The sequence below is a fragment of the Vitis vinifera genome, chromosome 2, assembly GCF_030704535.1.
Source record: "Vitis vinifera cultivar Pinot Noir 40024 chromosome 2, ASM3070453v1".
Lineage (NCBI taxonomy): Eukaryota > Viridiplantae > Streptophyta > Magnoliopsida > Vitales > Vitaceae > Vitis > Vitis vinifera.
Genome location: NC_081806.1, coordinates 19,495,540 through 19,516,362, shown reverse-complemented (window position 1 = coordinate 19,516,362; position 20,823 = coordinate 19,495,540). Strand labels below are relative to the sequence as shown.

Sequence of the window (20,823 nt, the reverse complement as noted above, 5' to 3'; positions counted from 1 at the left end):
AGATATCTTGATCTATCTTATTAATTAAATTAGGGCCTATTTGGTAATGTTTTCGAACAAAGTTTTAGAAAATAGTTTTTAATTTTATTTTTTTGGAAACTGTTATCTAATTAATGTTTTATAGAACAAAAGTTTATTTGGAAACTTAAAATATTTTTAAAATGTTTTATTTTTAATTATTCATATAAATCAAAACAAATACAAACAAACAATTAAAAGATGTTATTTGAAAACATCCTATTTTTTCCTAAGAATATAAATCATAAAAGAGTTTTTAGTTTGTCAAATGCGTTTTCCCACACTGTTTTTAGAGTGAATGTTTCCTAAAATCACTACTGGACTCTTTTTTCAAATGTGTTTTCCTACGTAAAATTGTTCTTAAAAACAGTTTCACTTTTTCCACTCTACCTCATTAATATTCTCCCTTTTGTATGTATCCCTTGACATATGGAAAATTCTCTCTGATCTTTGACAACCGGTAAGATCACTTTATTTGTAAAGTTTTTTTTTTTTTTCCATTTTTACTTCAATGCTCAAGTAGCTGAATATTGGGAAGATCACATAATTTCCTTTTTCTAATAATTCATATTCCATGGATGTGAAGAAATTATGCAAATATCATACAATAAGCCATGATAGGTTAAACCGTTAAAGAAACAACTATTCCCTTATAGATTACCTTTCAAGTGTAATAATATGGCGGGTGGGTTAGGATTTAGGATTTAGGGTTTAGCCTTTAACAGAGATATATACTTGAAACCAATATTAATAAAAGTTGGGAAAATGACTAAATACAATACCATATGTAATACTAAACCATGGAAATACATTATTTTACCATTCGGCTTCATAGTTGCATCAGAAATTCAAACAATACCTAAATTCAATCAATCTTGGTGCAATCAGTAGGCTTGAAGGAGACCGTCCTGCTCTTGAGATCATACCCTACCAAGAAGTTCATCTGTGCCAAGTTCCCAAAGATGGCCAAGTCAGATACCGGTATCATGGCGAAGCAAAACAAATCTTCCTGGACTTGGACAAATGTGTTCAATGGCTTCAACTCAAGGTCTGCTCCCACGAAATGAGCAGTGATAGTAGGGATGCGTAAGCCTGATAGATTACTGTAACAAAGACTAAAAACATTATTCGGATCCCTAACAGGCTTACCGCCAATGGCGCTGACTACATTTGATTCCAAGGTACCATAGAAATCTTGGGGGAGAAGGGTTAATGTTGTCCCAGAATCAATGATAATGTTGCCCTCATCTGCATCTGCAAGAGGAGATCCCACCTTGGAAAAACCCTTGTATGCCAGCTTCTTGCTTCCAACACTCATGCTTTCTAATGTAAGATAGTAGAATGTATCAGGTTGTCTGCTAGCCAAAGGAGTTGAAACTGCTCCGGCACCGGAGACAATTCCCCGACTACCAAAATGCATTTTGCTTGACACACTTGGATCATTTCCTAACGGAACCAAGCAGTAGGAGAATCGTCCGCCGATCAGCGGACGCAATTGGGAAATCATTGACAGAGGGCCACCTCCAAGGCCTACAAGGCCAGAACCATGAAGTTCAAAGGTTCCACCATTGTTATGCCCACACCCAAAAACAACCTTTGGAACCGAAACCGGTCTACCTGTAGTGGATCCAATTGTGAGGGTGTCAACAGCGAGATCTCCAGAGGTGTGTGAACCATCTCCATAAGAGTAACTGTAAATGCAGGTGTTGTCGTCACTGCAACCACCTTGACCTCCCAGGTTGCTGCAGGATTTGCCCTCACACGATAAAATTTGGTAAGTTTTGGACTTTGCGGGATCGAAAATAGGTTCAATTTGTTCGTAACAACTATCACAAGGCTTGCACTGCCTCCATAAGAGATCACTTCCTGTGTCAGCAATGCCATGCATTGAAACTGGTGGGGTTCCAAGTGATATGTTCATGAGATACTCTCCATTATTGGATATTACAGGAGATTGGATGCTGTTTGTAGACACTCCATTAGCCCTAAAATGGTTGGCACGCGAAATGGACCTATGGAAGGCTTTCTGCAGGCGATCAAACTGGGTTTCGGATGGATTGTAGAAGGGGGAGAGAGGCGAATCACGGGAGATGAGATCAGTACTGAAACCGCCCTTATTGCTGGCTTCTGTGTGAGAAAGTCCAGAGAAATGAATGAAGAAGATGACTGCTAAGGTGTAGAAGAGAAACTTCAGGCTGAAACCCTCCATTTCTCAAAGAAAGGGTAAGAAAGAAGCCTGGAGAAACAAGCTCCTTGCAATTGCAGAATTTATGGTGTGAGGAAAGGAGAAATACAAGGTAAGATACAGTATCATAAATATTAATTTTCTCAATTCGTTCTGCATACACATGAATATGGTAACGCTTCCTCTCTCAAATAAGGAAGGAAGACAACCATACAAGATGAAATATGGGAATGTTCCTCTGACAAACAAAGAAAGAATCGAGTGCCTTTATGGCATGATATCAGTGACAGTACCACTTTCCATTCACATTACACAATTCTCTCTTTGTATTCCTCTCTCTTTGGTATGATCTATCTTTCTTGGTATTTACCTAGGTGATACTCCTATCTCCAACTGCATATTCCCCTCTCGAATATTTTTTTTTAATTATCTTTACTATTTAGATCATAAATGAATGAATACCCATTTTTGCTTTTTCTAAATACTATATATATAGTCAACACCGGATCAATTTAGAATATTATTAGTGACAAGATTCAAACCTATGATCGTATGCTACTTATTGGGACCATACTTCCTAGTGTTCATTTTGATCAACTAAGCTACCCTGTTGATCGAATAAGTGAACGTGCATATATGTGCCACTTATTGGGATCACGCTTCCTAATGTTCGCTCTAATCAACTGAGCTACCCTTTGGAATATATATATATTTTTAATTACCTTTACTATTTAGATTATAAATGAATGAATACCAATTTTTTCTTTTTCTAAATGCCAAAATGATAATCCTATCAAGAATATATATATATATATATATATATATATATATATATATATATATATATATATATATATATATACCTATACAAGATGAATTTAGGGTATTATTAGTGACAAAATTCAAATTCAAGATCATATGCTACTTATTAAGATCACACTTCTTAGTGTTCGTTTTGATCAACTGAGCTACCCTAGTGAATAAGTGAACATATATATATGTTTCACTTGGATCACACTTCTTAATGTTCACTCTAATCAACTGAGCTACCCTAATAAGTAAGTGAACGCATATATATACATATATATATACCACCTAATCTTCGCTTTGATGAACTAGGCTACTTGACAGGTAAATGAATATATATATATATATATCCATGATAGCTCTGTTTTCTTTTCTATCCTCATTTTTTTTCTAGTATCTTGGTTCTTCAACATTCATCCTCTAGAGTTTTAATCCCATCTTTATTTATTTTACCAATTATTAATTTATTTGGCATCTATTTCCTTAACTAATTTAGTCAAAGGAAAAAAAAAATATTTTAAGTTAATAAATTATTTTTATTTGTTACTTCAAACTTCTTTCACTTATTTTGATTTATTCATATAAAGATTAAATAATTTAAAAATACATAAGTTTCTAATTAGTTTTAATTATATTTAATTTTATTTTATATTTTTTTATAGGAAAATATGAAGAAAATTATTTTTCTTAACAATTTTTTTTTTCTTTTTTTAGTAGTTTCCAAAAACCAAACATACCTTTACAGTTTTTTAACATGAGAATAAGAGCAAGTCATGAGTTGACAAAAGTCAGGACAAGCTTGAAATTACAAATGGTTATGTCTAGTCTGAAAGAAAATTCCTAAATTTCAATGGACCCCAGATCTTCATTAGTGCTTGTGCATGCAATTGAAAGGCTAGAAGGAGAAGCCAATGGGGCTTTCTTTTATCCATGAATACTTATCCACTTTGGTTACTATGATAATTTTTTAGGCTTATGGTTTTTCCTTTCAATCTTTTACTAATCATGAAGTTTCAACCCTCCTTCCATGGCTATGTTAAAGATAATTAGAGAATTATTTATTTCTGATTATTTACATTTTCAATGATTTATTCTTCACAAAAGAAGGAAAAGTTGGTTTTTATTTACTAATTTTAAAAAATATAAAAAATGAACCTAAATTTTATAAATTAGTTTTATCTACATCTATTTAAAAATATTTTAAAATAAATGCATTTTTTCATAAGTTAGATAATTACCCTTTCGCTTGATAATATTAAATAAGATTACCAAAAATTAATTTATTATTTTAATTTAATAAAAGTATCTTGAAAATAAATATATTATAAATTTTTTATTATATAATATGATATACAAATCTTTGTGGAAAAAATTATCCACAATCTTATAAATAAAATCTTTCTAATTCTCTAATAATAATGAGTTTATATCTTATATTATATAAATCCATTCATCTTCTCATCTTTTTTAATAAAATTGAATTTATAATATCTTTATTTGTAAAACAATTTTATTAAATTAAAATGATAAATTTTTTTGATAATTTTATTTAATATTATCATGTAAAAGGGTAATTATTTAACTTATGAAAAAATGCATGTATTTTAAAATAGATGAAGATAAAACTAATTTATAAAAATTGAGGTTCATTTTTTTTTATATTTTTTAAAATTAGTGAGTGAAAACCAACTTTTCTAAAAAAAAAACAAACAAACAAAAAATTGTGAATATAAAATAAAGAGCCATTTTAAGTTGAAAAAAAAAATCAGTCATTTATCCTTTTTATACTTAATGTTTTTTTTTTTCCATATTTATCACATTAATTTTATTTTATAAAATTACAAAAGATAATATATTTATCATAATAATTTTTCTAATTGGATGTTTTGCTAAAAAAATCAATTATCTATTATTTAATTTTTCTGTATTTATTAATTAATCTTATTTTAAAAATTTACAAAAATTGCATATTTCTCATATTAATTTTTCCATAACAATCGCATAAGTTAAATTGCAAAAAATGTGAGCCTCCACTTTTTATTTTTATACATTTAATTACATTTATTTTTTACATTTTAAAATATTAAATAAAATGTAAATTTTACATTAATATATTTTGATAAGATAAATATTTTATATAAAATCTTATTAATTCAAACATTTTGAATAATTTAATTTTTTATTCAAAATGCAATGACAAATGTTTCATTAATTTTTTATTCAAAATATAATGAAAAATGTTATGATTATTAATTTTTTTAAATAAATTAGTGTACACATATTAAATGATTTTAAGATACTTTTAGTAGAAAATTAGATAAATATAGATTGATAACAAATTTTTGAATAATTTTAATTATTTGAAAGTTATTTACTTTTAAGTTATTTTTTATATATATAGTTTTAATTTGAAGTGATATTTTCTTATACAAATATTTTAAAAAGTTTTAAAATTTAAATTTATTTATAAATATATTGTGTTTTAATTTTAAAATAGTGAAATATGATATATTCTCAATGTTAAACTCATCATTTGATAATTGTCCTAGGGCATTTTAGAAAGATTGTAGGAGAAAATAAGACAAATAATGACTAAGACATTTTTAATTCATAAAAGCAAAATTTAAAGAAAAAAATTTATTCAAAAATTTTGAAGGAAGTACTTTAATAAAAATAAATAAAAAGAAAAGAAAAGAAAATATGAGGGAAATTTGGCTGTCAAAGTTACAAAAGCAAAATTAAAATACAAAAGCAACACCTTATTTCAAACTCCCTTCAAGTCATTTTCAGGAAAATGTGGGGAAAACTATTTTAACATTTTTCTTAATACTTTCCTTTCCTTGTGATCAAAACAAGAAGAAGTGTTTTTTCTTTTTTACCTTTTTCTTTCCCTTTCCCTCACATCTTTCAAAAGCCAATGTAGGTAAGATAAAAGGAAAATACACTCAACATATGACATTGGTTTAATTACTTAGGCATATGGTAATTCAAACTAACAACACTGGTGTTTAGTTCCAAAAAAATTGAGAGAGAATACAAAGAAAAAACTAAAAGTAAAGAATAAGTAAAAGAAAAAAACATATATTTCAAGTTAAATCTATACTATATGCTACATCAAACTTATTTAATTTATTATAATTCTCACATATATAAAGATTAAATAATTTGAAAAAACATAAAGTTCTAATTAATTTTGATTTTCTTTTATATTTTTCATAGTACAACAACATATGATTTTTTTTTTTTTTTTTAACATTGCTTTTCTTTCCTTAATACTTTCAGAGAATCAAATATAACCGAAGACACTAAAAGAGAAAAAAATAAAGGGACAAATGAGCTAGCTTTTATGGATTAAAGAATTTTATTTTATGGCTTTTATTTTCTTATAAAGTTTTTTTTTAAATAAAAATTTAGACTTTGAAATCATTGAAATAATTTTTTTTTAAATGTTTTCTTTTAATAAAAAAACATGCATAGACATGACACTTCATACTTTTTTTTAGATGAATATATGAAACGGAATTTCTTATTTGGTAGAGAAATTTTCCCATTTTATGTCCTGCATGGTTGTCTTTCTTATAGAAGAGAATCAATTGTACCTAGTGAAACAAATTAGGATAATTTAGGAGTACCTTAACTGAATTTTTATCATACATCTCTTTGAATACGTTGGTAATTTGGTAGTGATTTTGAGAAGTGTTTACAATATTTTTAATACGTGAAAAATAAAAGTTTTTAAATTTAAAAAAACTAAAAACATTTATTAGAATCTGCACTGTTTATCTCACACTATAAATTCTCCAATTCCAAGCCTTATTTTAAATCACATCTTCTTCTTTCCTTATGAGAAATGGAAGGTTTCAACCTCAAGTTTGTCTTCTGCCTCTTAGCAATCATCTTCCTCATTTATTTCGCTAAGCATTCTCAAGCGGAAGCCAAAGTAGATGGCTTCACCACTGATTTCATCTCCCGTGATTCGCCTCGCTCCCCCTTTTATAATCCATCTGAAACCAAGTACCAACGCTTGCAGAAAGCCTTTCGCCGCTCCATTCTGCGTGGCAACCATTTTAGGGCTATAAGGGCGTCTCCAAATGATATTCAATCCAATGTAATCTCCGGGGGTGGATCCTATCTCATGAATATATCACTCGGAACCCCACCAGTTTCAATGCTTGGCATTGCTGATACTGGAAGTGATCTCATATGGAGGCAGTGTCTGCCTTGTGATGATTGTTACAAGCAAGTAGAACCTCTCTTCGATCCCAAAAAGTCGAAAACCTACAAAACTTTAGGCTGTAACAATGACTTCTGTCAAGATTTGGGACAACAAGGCTCTTGCGGTGATGACAACACCTGCACCTCTAGTTACTCCTATGGAGATCAATCATACACCAGGAGAGATCTCTCCTCTGAAACCTTCACAATTGGGTCTACTGAAGGTGATCCAGCTTCGTTTCCAGGCCTTGCGTTTGGGTGCGGGCACAGCAATGGAGGAACCTTCAATGAAAAGGATAGTGGCTTAATAGGCCTTGGGGGTGGCCCTCTTTCACTAGTTATGCAATTGAGTTCCAAAGTGGGCGGACAGTTCTCCTACTGCCTGGTGCCACTATCAAGCGATTCAACTGCTTCAAGCAAGATAAATTTCGGTAAAAGCGCAGTTGTTTCGGGTTCTGGGACGGTCTCGACTCCTTTGATTAAAGGAACCCCTGATACCTTCTACTACCTTACATTGGAAGGCATGAGTTTGGGAAGCGAAAAGGTGGCATTCAAAGGTTTTTCAAAGAACAAGTCTTCGCCTGCAGCTGCGGAGGAGAGCAACATTATCATTGATTCAGGGACGACCCTAACCCTTCTCCCCCGAGACTTCTACACTGATATGGAATCAGCCCTAACAAAGGTCATCGGCGGCCAAACTACTACTGACCCGAGAGGGACTTTCAGCCTTTGTTACAGTGGCGTAAAAAAATTAGAAATCCCCACCATTACTGCTCATTTCATCGGGGCAGACGTGCAGTTGCCGCCATTGAACACATTTGTCCAAGCGCAGGAAGATTTGGTTTGCTTCTCCATGATTCCGTCTTCCAATTTGGCCATCTTTGGCAACCTGTCTCAAATGAACTTCTTGGTAGGGTATGATCTCAAGAACAATAAGGTTTCCTTCAAGCCTACTGATTGCACTAAGCAGTAGTGTAGTTGGACTCTAGCTAGTTCCTCGTATTGCTTGGATTTCTGTTGCAAGTAGGAAGTTGTATGGCGATCGATGAAATAATGTACGTGCATGTGTTATATGGTTTTTATTATATGCATATTTATTCTTCCCACTACTTTCTTTTCTCGTGTCCATATATAGTTCTGGGTATATGACTTAAACGCTAATCCTCTCTCTCACACTCCAAATTATAGCTCAAAAGTACAAATCTGTAACCAAGAGAATAAGGATTAACTCCTTGTCAAGTATTTGAGATGGGTCTTTGTGTATTAAAAAGATTAAATTGGAAATTAATGAGACTAAATTGGAAATTAACGAGACTATGGATGATAATAAGATGAGTTTTTTCAGATATCCATCCTATCTTACCCCTAATAAGATTAGTTTCAAATATGGATACACAAGTTTGAAATAAATTTAAGAATCTTTTTAAACCTAAATAGGTTAACTCATCTCAATTATATAAATATAAATAAATAGTACAAGGTTAGAATGAGAGTGACTATCCTAAACCCAACCCGTGGCCGGCCATCTTTAAGTTAGACTTACCTAAAGGTAATTTCAAGCTTATCTCATAGAATTATGTAAACTCATATCTTGATATTTATAATGTTACCGGAAGAAAAAAATACTTTTCCTAACAAAAATTTAGGGGGAGTGAATTAAAATATCTTAATAGGGTTTTTTCAATTGCCAAAGAAAACGAAGGGGAATTTTCTGTCTTGTCAAGACTTAAGAGATACCTCACATAGGAAGAAAATGGGATAATTCATAATCTAATAGAATATTGGACAAAGATTTAAGATATGTTAAATATGATCAAATGTAAAGGAAAGGAATATGCAATACACTCAAGAGAGAAAAAAAATTGAGAAAAGAAAGGGAAGGGGGATGAGATACAAAGTTGGCATTGTGGATATACTTAATTTTTGTTTTTAACTTGTGAAAGAGAAAAATGTTAATAACTCCTTATAAAATGTAAGAACTCATACACATAAAGCACACACTCATTGAATAATATTCTTAAATATTGATATTAAAATTTTTAAATTTTGATATGGTAAAATTTGTTAATACTTATAATTTTTTAAACAACTTTAAAATAATAAAGTCATTGTAAACTAATTTTTATCTATAAATTTCTAGTATTGATATTAAATTTCTAATATATATATATATGATTTTATGTAAAGGAGAAACAATAGAGTTGATCCAAATCAATTTTTATCTATAAACTTATGCTATTGATTGAATCATTATTTGAGTTTTAAGTTATTTTTAAAAATTATTAAACTTGTTAATGAATATAACACATTAAGTTTTGCTTAACTTGGAGTTTATTTGCCTAATAAAAAAATTTATAAAAAGATGATATATGTAAAAAAGAAACTAACCAACTCATTTAAATAAATTTTGGTCTAGGACTTTCGGATGTTATTGAGTTCCATGATTTTTTAATACTAATTAAATTGATTTTTGAGTTTCATATTACTTTAGAAATTAATAAATTTTATATATTAAGTATAGTTTGATTTGAAATTTATTTTTTTAATAAATTTTTTTAGAAAACTTAGAAGAAATTTTAAAAAACACACATGTAATTTGAATAAATATCATATTTAAAGATTTTTGGTATTGGTATTGGATTATTGAGAGAAGAATAATAATATCATATTTAGTTTTATTTGTTTTTTTAATTTATATATATATATATATATATATATATATATATATATATATTATTTTTAAAAATCGATGAAAACAACTTTTGATTTTTCTCTAAAAAGTATTCTCTATTTCACTTTGTTTTTAAAAACTTGAAATATATAATAATAATAACCACAAAGTCAAACATGCTCTTATTTTCTCCTATTTGGGTTTACTTTGAATAATAAGAAAGAAAATTTAATATAATTAAATTAAAAATAAAATTATATATTTTAAAATTAGTTAATCTTTATCAAGAAGAGTTAAAATAAGTAAAAATGAGTTGAAGTAATGCATAAAAGTAATTTATTCAATTTAAATATATATTTTTATTTTTTCTTCACTTTTTCTTTCCCTTCTACTTTTCAAACATGCTCTTATTTTCTTCTATTTGGGTTTACTTTGAATAATAAGAAAGAAAATTAAATGTAATTAAATTAAAAAGAAACTTATATATTTTAAAATTAGTTAATCTTTATCCAGAAGAGTTAACATATTTAAAAATAAGTTGAAGTAATGTATAAAAGTAATTTATTCAATTTAAATATATTTTTTAGTTTTTCTTCACTTTTTTTTTCCCTTCTACTTTTCCTCTCTATTTTCTCCCCCATGCATTTTTCTTCAAAATTTTCAAGAACCAAACATAGCTTAAATGTTTTCCAATGCATGGTAATACTAAATAGCATCAAAAAACCTTGGTATAAGCCATCACCAACTCATACAAAGCCACTATTTGTCTTATGTTGTTCACATTATTAGTTAGTTTGTTACTTCTCTTATTGGATTTCATTGGGCTATGTTGTTCTTCATATTCTACGGTATCTTCAAGGTACTATATTTCAAGGTCTGTTATTTTCATCCGCTTCCTCTTTAGAGTTGCGAGCTTATTCTATTGTTGACCATGCAAGTGGTCCCAAAGATCACAAGTCTACCATTGGATTTTATATTATTTTTGGGAGATTCTCTTATTTCTTGGAAGAGCAAGAAACATACTATTATTTCTTGATTTTCCACAAAAGCTGAGTATCATGCTATGGCGGCTACCACCGATGAGATAGTTTGGTTAAGTTAGTTACTTGTTTATGTGGGTGTTTTCTCTTTCTTATCTCACTCCGATGTATTGTGACAATAAGAGTGCTATTCAAATTTATTACAACTTCGTCTTCATGAAAGGACCAAACATATTGAGATTAATTGTCACTTTCCTCGTCATCACCTTCAATATGACGCTTTCACTTTGTTTTTTTATCCTTCCTTATAGATTGTAGATTTGTTTACCAAGTCACAACTTTCTTTTTTTCAGTTTTTAGTTGGAAAACTCTCGATACTTCTTATAACCATATTGTGAGTTTGTGGGGATGTCATAGTTAGTTACTTATTTAGTTACTATTTCTCTTTCTTATTCAATTACTATATTATAATTATTTGTTTTCTTTTTAGGAGTAATAATAAGTCTCTATATTATTTCCTTTTATTAGGTTTATTTAAACTCTAATAGTGTCTTATCTTTTTTTCAAAAGTGTTCATAGTAAGAAACCCGACATTTTCTTTTCTTTTATTATTATTATTATTATTATTGCATTTTTTTTCTTTTGCACAAACACTTTTGTCATGAAAATAGACAATATGCCAAAACAAATTCTTGTATCACTAATATAATTTTTTTTTTGGAATAAAAACCTTTTTGTTTATATTTGCTAACAAAGTTTTTTCATCCATGATTGTATTATTTCCAAATGAATTGAGTAATTTTGAGCTAAATAATATTTTTAAACTATAATAGTGGTATGCAATATTGATAAATAGCTAGATGATTTATTTAATTATTGATTATATGTTCTTAATTTTTATATCATGGTAGTATTACTATAAAATAATATAATATATTATTTTAGTAATTAATATTTATATTCTAATATTTTATTTGTATTGTTTCATATAAATAATGATAAAAATAATAAAAGACACCTAAGATTATTTTATTAAAATATTTTATTATTAAAACTCTATTTTATGGTAGCATGTTAAAAAACAAAACCTCTAAATAGGGTTTTTTTTTTTTTTTTTTCAATAGCCAAAGAAAAGGAGGGGGAATTTTCTATCTCGTCAAGAGTCGAGAGATACCTCAAGCAAGGAGAAAACGGGGTAATTAATAATCTAATAGTATGGACACATATATGAGGTATGTTAAATATGATCAAATGTAAAGAAAAGGAACAAAGGTGAGAAGGGTGATGTTTGGGAACGCTTAATTTGGAAATGATTTGAGGGGTTCCTAGGAAATGATTTGAGGTATCTCCCACCTTGAACTCAAATTTGGAACCTCTTGTACATCTGTAAGAAAAATATGTTCATTCCAAAGAAAAATACCTACATTCTTCACAAAAATTTGTACATTTTTTTAAAGCCCAATTGGGACTCCATTAGACCTTATTATGTCTTAAATATTCATTTTGGGAACCTCGGGAAGTGATTTGAGGCCTTCCCCACCCTTAATTCCAATTTGGAGCCCTGTGTACATCCTTAGGAAAAATACTTATATTCTTAAGAAAAAAATAGGTACATATTTTTAAAAGGAAACCCAGGACCCTAGTGGGACTTATTATATCTTAAATATTCATTTGGGGAACCTGGGGAAGTGATTTGAGGTCTTTCCCCACCCCAAATTCCAATTTGGAACCCTATATACATCCTAAAGAAAAATGCCTACATTCTTTAAAAAAATATATAATTGTATAATTTTTTAAAAGTTAACTGAGACTCCATCAGACCTTATTATGTCATAAATAATCATTTAGGGAACCTTGGAAAGTGATTTGAAGCCTTTTCCAACCTCAAATTCCAATTTGGAACCCCATGTAAATCCTTAACAAAAATAAGTACATTTATAAGAAAAATGTACATTCTACTCTAAAATGTGTACATTTTTTCAAAGTCCAACCGGGACACGATAGGACCTTATGAGGGCTTAAATATTCATTTGGGGGATATCAAAAATGGGTTTCAAGACTTCCCCCATCATCGTGGTTGATTTTTAAGCTCACAAACATCCTTAAGAAACATACATACATACATTCTTAAGAAAAATACATACAGTTTTTTAAAAGTCAATCAAGACCCCATTAGACTATATTATATCTTCAATATTCATTTGGGAAACATCAGGAAGTGATTTGAGCCCTTGCCCCATCCAAAATTCCAATTTGGAACCTCACGTACATCCTTAAGAAAAATACATACATTCATCACAAAAATATGTATTTTTTTTAAAAACACCAAGTGGGACCTTCCATTAGACCTTACTATGTCTTAAATATTAATTTGAGGAACCTTAGGAAGTGATTTGTGACTTTCTCCCACCTTGAATTTCAATTTGGAACCCCATATAGATTCTTAAGAAAAATACATATGTTCTTAAGAAAAATATGTACATGTTTTTAAAGGCCAACCGGGACCATTCGGTCTTATTATGTCTTAAATATTCCTTTAGGGAACTTCAGGAAGTGATTTGAGGTCTTCTCATAGCCTAAAAGTCCAATTTGGAACCCCACATATATCTTTAAGAAAAATACGCACATTCTTTAAAAAAAAAAAAACGTACATTCTAAAAGAAATATGTACATTTTCCTAAAGGCCAACTGGGACCCTATTAGGGTCTAAATATTCATTTTTGGGGAATATCAAGAATGGGTTTGAGGCCTTCCCCCAACTCCATGGTCAATTTTTAAGCTCACATACATTCTTAAAAAAAATAGTTATATTCTTAAGAATAATGCGTATAATTTTTTAAAGGCTGACTAGGACCCCATTAGGTCTTATTATGTCTTAAATACCCATTTTGGGAACCTTGGGAAGTGATTTTAGGCCCTTCCTCCGCATGAATTCCAATTTGGATCCCATGTATATCCTTAAACAAATTACATATATTCTTAACAAAAATACTTACATTTATCACAAAACTACACACTTTTGTTTAAAGGCCAACTAAGCACCCATTAGACTTTATTATGTCTTAAATATTCAGTTTGGGAACCTCGAGAAGTGATTTGAGCCTCTCCCATCCTGATTTCCAATTTGGAACACCATGTATACCCTTAAGAAAAATACGTATATTCTTAAGAAAAATATGTACATTCTTCACAAAAAAACATACATTTTTTAAAAGGCCACTAAACCCTTAAGGTCTATATATTCATTCGGAGAATATCAAGAATGGTTTTGAGGCCTTCCCTTAGCTCCATGGTCAATTTCTAAGCTCATATACATTCTTAAGAAAAATACATACATTCTTGAGAAAAATATGTATATTTTTTTTTTAAAGACCAACCAAAACCCTGTTAGGCCTTATTATGTCTTAAATACTCATTTGGGGAACCTCGAGAAGTGATTTTAGGCCTTTCTCCATCTCAAATTCCAATTTGGAACCCAATATATATCCATAAATGAAAAATGCATTGTACATTTATCACAAAAATACGTAAATTTGTTTAATTTCTATGTCTTAAAAGTTCATTTAATAAAACTTAGGAAATGATTTGAGGTCTTCTTCCACCCTAAATTTCAATTTGGAACCCCATGTACATCCTTAAGAAAAATACATACATATTTTTAGAGGACAATTGAGACCCCATTAAGCCTTATTATATCTTAAATATTCATTTGGGGAACCTCAGGAAGTGATTTTAGGCCTTCCCACTCCTTGAATTCCAATTTGAAACCCCACGTACAATCTTTAAAACATATAACATACATACATTCATCACAAAAACAAATGCATTTTTTAAAAGCCAACTAGGACCCTATTAGGTTTTATTATGCCTTCAGTATTCATTTTGGGAACCTTGGGAAGTGATTTGATGTCTCTTCCACCTTGAATTCATATTTGAAACACCACATACATCCTTAAGAAAAATACATACATTCTTTGCAAAAATATATACAATTTTTAAAGGCCAACCCAGACCCATTTGACCTTGTTAAGATCTAAATATTGATTTCGTGAATATCAAGAATGGGTTTAAGGCCTTACCTCAACGTCATGGTCAATTCTAAGTCCACATACATCTTTAAGAAAAATATGTACATTCCTAAGAAAAATACATACATTTTTTTTAACGTCCACCAAGACCCCATTAAGCCTTATTATGTCTTAGATATTCATTTAAGGAACTTCAACAAGTGATTTGAGATCTTCCCCCACCCTGAATTTCAATTTGGAATCCCATGTATATCCTTAAGAAAAGTACATACATTCTTACTATATATATATATACTTTTAAAACCCAACCAAGATCCTATTAAGCCTTATTATGTCTTAAATATTAATTTGGGGATCTTCAAGAAGTGATTTGAGGCCTTCTCTTACCCTAAATTCCAATTTGGAAATGCATGAACATTCCTAAGAAAAATACATACAGTCTTCAGAAAAATACATTCATATTTTTAAAGGTCAATCGTTACCCCATTAGACCTTACTATGTGTTAAATATTCATTTAGGGAACCTTGGGAATTGATTGGAGGTTTTTCCATACCCCAAAGTCCAATTTGAATCTTTGTACATCCTTTAAAAAAAATTCATTTTTAAGAAAAAACATGCATTCCTCATAAAAATATTTACATTTATTTAAAGGCTAATCATGACCCCATTACACCCTATTAGGGTCTAAATATTTACACATCTAAGAAAAATACGTACATTCTTAAGAAAATACCTATATTTTCTTAAAGGTCAACCAAGACCCCATTAGGCCTTATCATGTCTTAGATATTCATTTGGGAAACCTCAAGAAGTGACTTGTGGCCTTCCTCCACCTTGATTTCTAATTTGGGACCCCACCTACACCCTTGAGAAAAATATGTACATTCTTCACATAAATATATATATATATATATATAAGCCAATTAGGACACCATTAGGCCTTATTATGTTTTAAATATTCATTTAGAGAACCTTAGGAAGTGATTTGAGGCCTTCTCCCATCCCGAATTCCAATTTTGAACCTCATGTATATCCTTAAGAAAAATAAGTACATTCTTTCACAAAAATATATACACATTTTTAAAGGCCAACAAGGACCCCATTAGGCCTTATTATTTCTAAAATATTCATTTGAGAAACCTCAAGAAGTGATTTGGGGTCTTCTCACAACTGAATTCTAATTTAGAAACTTATAATTGTTAAGGACCCCATTAGGCCTTATTATGTCTTAAATATTCATTTAGGGATCATCAAGAATGGATTTGAGGCCTTCCCCCACCTTGAATTCCAATTATAAATCCCACATACATCTTTAAAAAAAATACATATATTCTTCGCAAAAATATGTACATTTTTTATATGGCCAATCGGGACCCTATTCAGACTTATTAGGGTCTCAGTATTTATTTGTGGAACCTCGAAAATGGGTTTTAAACTTCCCCCACCTCCATGGTTGATTTCTAAGCCCATGTACATCCTTTAGAAAACTACATACATTCTTAAAAATAATGTATACATTTTTTATCTTTCATATATTTTAATTTTGTTTTTTTCTTAAGGCTAAATCATGTCTTTGATAGCCCAAAAAATGTATGTGTTTTTCTTAAGAATGTATGTATTTTTTTAAGGATGTACATGGGCTAAGAAATCGATCATGGAGGTAGGGGAAGGTCTCAAATCCATTCTCGATATTCCCCAAATGAATATTTAGACCTTAATAGGGCTTAATGGGGTCTCAATTAGCTTTAAAAATGTATTTGTTTTTGTGAAGAATATACATATTTTTCTTAAGGATGTATAATTGGACTTTAGGGTTGGAGAAGGCCTTAAATCACTTCTCAAAGTTCCCTAAATGAAAATTTAGTACATAATAAGGCCTAATGGGGTCTCGATTGGCTTTTTAAAAAATATGCGTATTTTTGTAAAGAATGTACTTATTTTTCTTAAAAATATACATGACATTCCAAATTGGAATTCAAGATAGGGGAAGGCCTGAAATTCATTCTTGATGTTCCTCAAATGAATATTTAGACCCTATTAGCGTAAAATGGGCACCTGGTTGGCCTTTAAAATAATGTATGTATTTTTATGAAGAATATACGTATTTTTCTTAAGAATGTACATATTTTCCTCAAGGATGTATGAGGGGTTCCAAATTGAAATGGTTCCCTAATTAAGACATAATAAGGCCTAATAGGGTCTTAGTTAGCCTTAGAAAAAATGTACATATTTTTGTGAAAATGTATGTATTTTGTGAAGAATGTACATATTTTTTTTAAAAGATATACATGTGGTTCCAAATTGGAGTTTTGGGTGGGAGAAGGCCTCAAATGTTCGTACTTTTCTTAAGAATGTACTTATTTTTCTTAAGGATGTAAATGAGGTTCCAAATTTTAATTCAGGGTGGAGGGAGGCCTCAAAAGCATTCCTGATCAAATGAATATTTATAACCTAATAGGACCTAATATGGTCCCCAGTTGTATTAAAAAAAAGGTTCATATTTTTGTGAAAAATGATGTATGTTTCTTAAGGATCAATGTACATAGGTTCCAAATTGGAATTCGGGGGAAGCCTCAAATGCATTCCCAATGTTCTCCAAATGAATATTTAGACCATAATAGGGCTTAATGAGGGTCCAGGTTAGCCTTATAAAATGTACGTATTTTTGTGAAAAATGTACATATTTTTTTAAGGATGTATGTGGGGTCCCAAATTAGAATTCAAGGTGAGAGAATACCTCAAATCACTTCCCAAGGTTCCCTAAATGAATATTTAAAACATAATAAGGCCTAACAAGGTCTCGATTAGCCTTAAGAAAAATGTACATATTTTTGTGAAGAATGCCTATATTCTTCTTAAGGATATACGTAGGCTCAAAAATCAACCATGGCAGTATGGGAATGCCTCAAACTCATTTCCAAGGCTTCATAAATGTATACTTAAACCAATTAAGGTCAAGTGGGGTCCCGGTCGACCTTAAAAAAATGTACTTATTCTTATTAACAATGTACATATTTTCTTAAGGACGTACATGGGCTTAGAAATCAACCATGGAAGTGGAAAAGGCTTCAAACCCATTCTTTAGGCTCCATAGATGTATACTTAGACCCTAATAAGGCCAAGTAGGGTCCTAGTCAACCTTAAAAAAGTGTACGTATTTTTCTTAGAAATGTACGTGGACTTAAAAATCAACCATGGGGGTGGAGGAAGGTCTCAAACCTCCTAAAGTTCAACAAATGAATGGTTACAACCCAATAAGGTTCGAATGGTGTCTCAATTGGCCTTAATAAATATATACATGATTTTCTTAAGAATGTACATGACTTAGAAATCGACTATGGAGGTTGAGGGAAGACCTCAAATCCATTCTGAGGTTCCAAAAATGAATTCTTAGACTCCAATATGAACAAGTGGAATCTTGGTCAGTCTTAAAAAAATATACGTATTTTTCTTAATAATGTATGTGGGCTTAGAAATTGACCATGGAGGTGGAGGAAGGCAACAAATCCATTCTTGGGGTTCAACAAATGAATAATTAGATCCTAATAAGGTTGAATGGGCCTCCTTGGGCCTTAAAAATGCATGTATTTTTTTAAGAATGTACGCATTTTTCTTAAGAATGTAAGTATTTTTTTAAAGATTTTACATGGACTTAAAAATCGACCAAGGAGGTGTCATTTTTTTAGGCCTTGTCGCTACCTCCATGGTCAATTTCTTAAAAATGCACACATTCTTAAGATAAATGCATTCTTAAGAAAAATATGTACATTGTTTTAGGTAGACGGTGCCTTACTAGGCCTTATTTGGGCCTAAATATTCATTTATGGAAGGGTTAAAATGAATTTGAGGCCTTTTCATATATGAAAAAATAAAATATTAAAATTTTGAAATTAAAAAGGTTTTAAAAGGAAATTGTAGTTGCTTCAAGATATTAAAAAAATAAAAATAATAAAATAATAATTAAAAAAAAAAGGGGTATGTCAAAGTAGTTCTAATTTCTTTGATTTTTAATTAAAAAGATGGTATACCTTCTTTAGTGTTTTATTGCATCAAAACTTTAAAGAAAGGCAATTATGAAACTCTTATTTTGGTTATTATTTAAGTGCATGTTGAAAAAATAATTTTTCCCATTTTGTAATGGGTATGAGAGATAAAAGTTGGAGATTTTAAAAGGTTTTTTTTTTTTTTTATTGATGTATGAAAGCATGATTTTCCTCAAGAAAAACTAGTGTTTAGTTGGAATGTACTCTAGTAAGAGTCTGTACGATGGTTTTTAAACTATGGTGTCATTAGGTGAGAGTTACGAACCTTAATACTTGATACATGGGTCAAAAGATAAATGGAATGCATTGCAACTCCCACTAAAAAAATAAAGAGAAAAGAAAACAATCAAGCCATATTTAGCTCTCCCTACACTTGTGCCTTAACATATTCAAATGATAATCTCTTTCAGGGGCGGAGCCAGCATTGGCTTATGGGGGGGGCAGATGCCCCCTCAAATTTTAAAAATAAAAATTTTGATTTACTTATTTAAGAATTTTGGAAAGTTAAAAACATAGAAATGCAAGTTTGCCCCCCATAAGAAATTAATTTTGTTGTGAAAAAAAACTTGATAAATAGGGTGTATGGATAGTAAATAGATTTATAAAAATAAAAGAAAAATCATTTTTAACTTTAGTTAATAATTATAAAACTAAATTTATTATAAACCTAATATATATAATACAATATAATAAAAACTTTTTTTTAATTTATAATTTTGTATTTAATATTTTATTAAACATTTTTTAGTGGTGAGTTATCTTTATTTGATTTTGAGATTTTTAATTAAAAGTTTTGGACTTTTAGGTTTAGTCAAATACTTGCCAATTTATGAATAACTATAAAATTATTTAAATTATATGTTATTTAATGGTTGATAAATTTAATTTTATTTAAATATCTGATATTTTATCAAATATCTTTTAGTAGGTCATTTTTTGTTTAATTTTGAGATTCTTGTAATTGTTTAACTTTGTAGGTTTAACCACACATTTATTGATTTGCAACTAATTATCTAAGTGTTTATGATTTTAATGATAACATTATATTTATATTATAAATAACATTTAAATAAAAATCTTATTACTATCAAGTAATTTATATTTAATTATTTTAAAAAATCAAAGAAAAATTATTAGTGAAATTATTGAATTTTTCTAAAAAGTTCTATAGCAAAATATTTGTAAAATTTTTTTTAAAATGTTTTAATCATATTTCTTGCCATATTTTAAGATTCTTTCGAAAATATTATTTGAGCTTTTTAATAAACTTTTATTAAAATTTAAAACTCTTAAATATTTTGTGATTTAATTTGATAGATTATAAATTCTTCTTTTCTTCTATAACTAATGTTAATAATTTCTTATTTTATTGAATGATAGTACTTATTTTATTGAATGGAATAATGTTGAAGACCCATTTCAAAAATATGAAAATTTAATTATATTTATTATAATCAACCAATATTCTACTTTGGGCCCTGGCAAAAATTTATAGCTCTACCACTATTGATCTCTTTTACCCCAAGCATAAGGCATAGATTGATTCACAGGAACAAAGATATTACAAAAGAAGCAATTCAACTTAGAAGATTTAGCTTTGAAATTACTTGGTATTAACTCTCACAAACATACACAATGTTTACAATCCTTTAACTCTTATTCTAAATTTATGATCAAATCATGAAAAATATAAGTTACAAGACAAAACCTCAAGCACCAAAAGTATCAATAAGTATTCCATAATTTAAAATAAGAATTAAGATATATCGAACCATTGGTCAAGAGATCAAGAAACAAATGCATTAAGAAGGAAACAAAAGTACACTCAACATAAGACATTGGTTTAGAGACAAAACCTCAAGCACCAAAAGTGTC

The 20,823-nt window shown here is 29.5% G+C and overlaps 2 protein-coding genes across 2 annotated transcripts; one reads left to right on the top strand and one right to left on the bottom strand.

Annotated features, from left to right (window-relative positions):
* Window positions 1-883: 883 nt before the first annotated feature.
* LOC100257894 (aspartic proteinase CDR1-like) lies at window positions 884-2,227 on the bottom strand. The gene has a single exon (XM_002266497.4). It carries the CDS (start codon window positions 2,225-2,227, stop codon window positions 884-886), a length of 1,344 nt encoding a protein of 447 aa, XP_002266533.1.
* A 4,633-nt stretch (window positions 2,228-6,860) lies between these two features.
* Window positions 6,861-8,198, top strand: LOC100252746 (aspartic proteinase CDR1). The gene has a single exon (XM_002266539.1). It carries the CDS (start codon window positions 6,861-6,863, stop codon window positions 8,196-8,198), a length of 1,338 nt encoding a protein of 445 aa, XP_002266575.1.
* The last annotated feature ends 12,625 nt before the right edge of the window (window positions 8,199-20,823 follow it).

Excerpts from the sequence above, each read along its gene's own strand:
- LOC100257894 (XM_002266497.4), bottom strand. The coding sequence starts at position 2,227 with ATGGAGGGTTTCAGCCTGAAGTTTCTCTTCTACACCTTAGCAGTCATC.
- LOC100252746 (XM_002266539.1), top strand. The coding sequence starts at position 6,861 with ATGGAAGGTTTCAACCTCAAGTTTGTCTTCTGCCTCTTAGCAATCATC.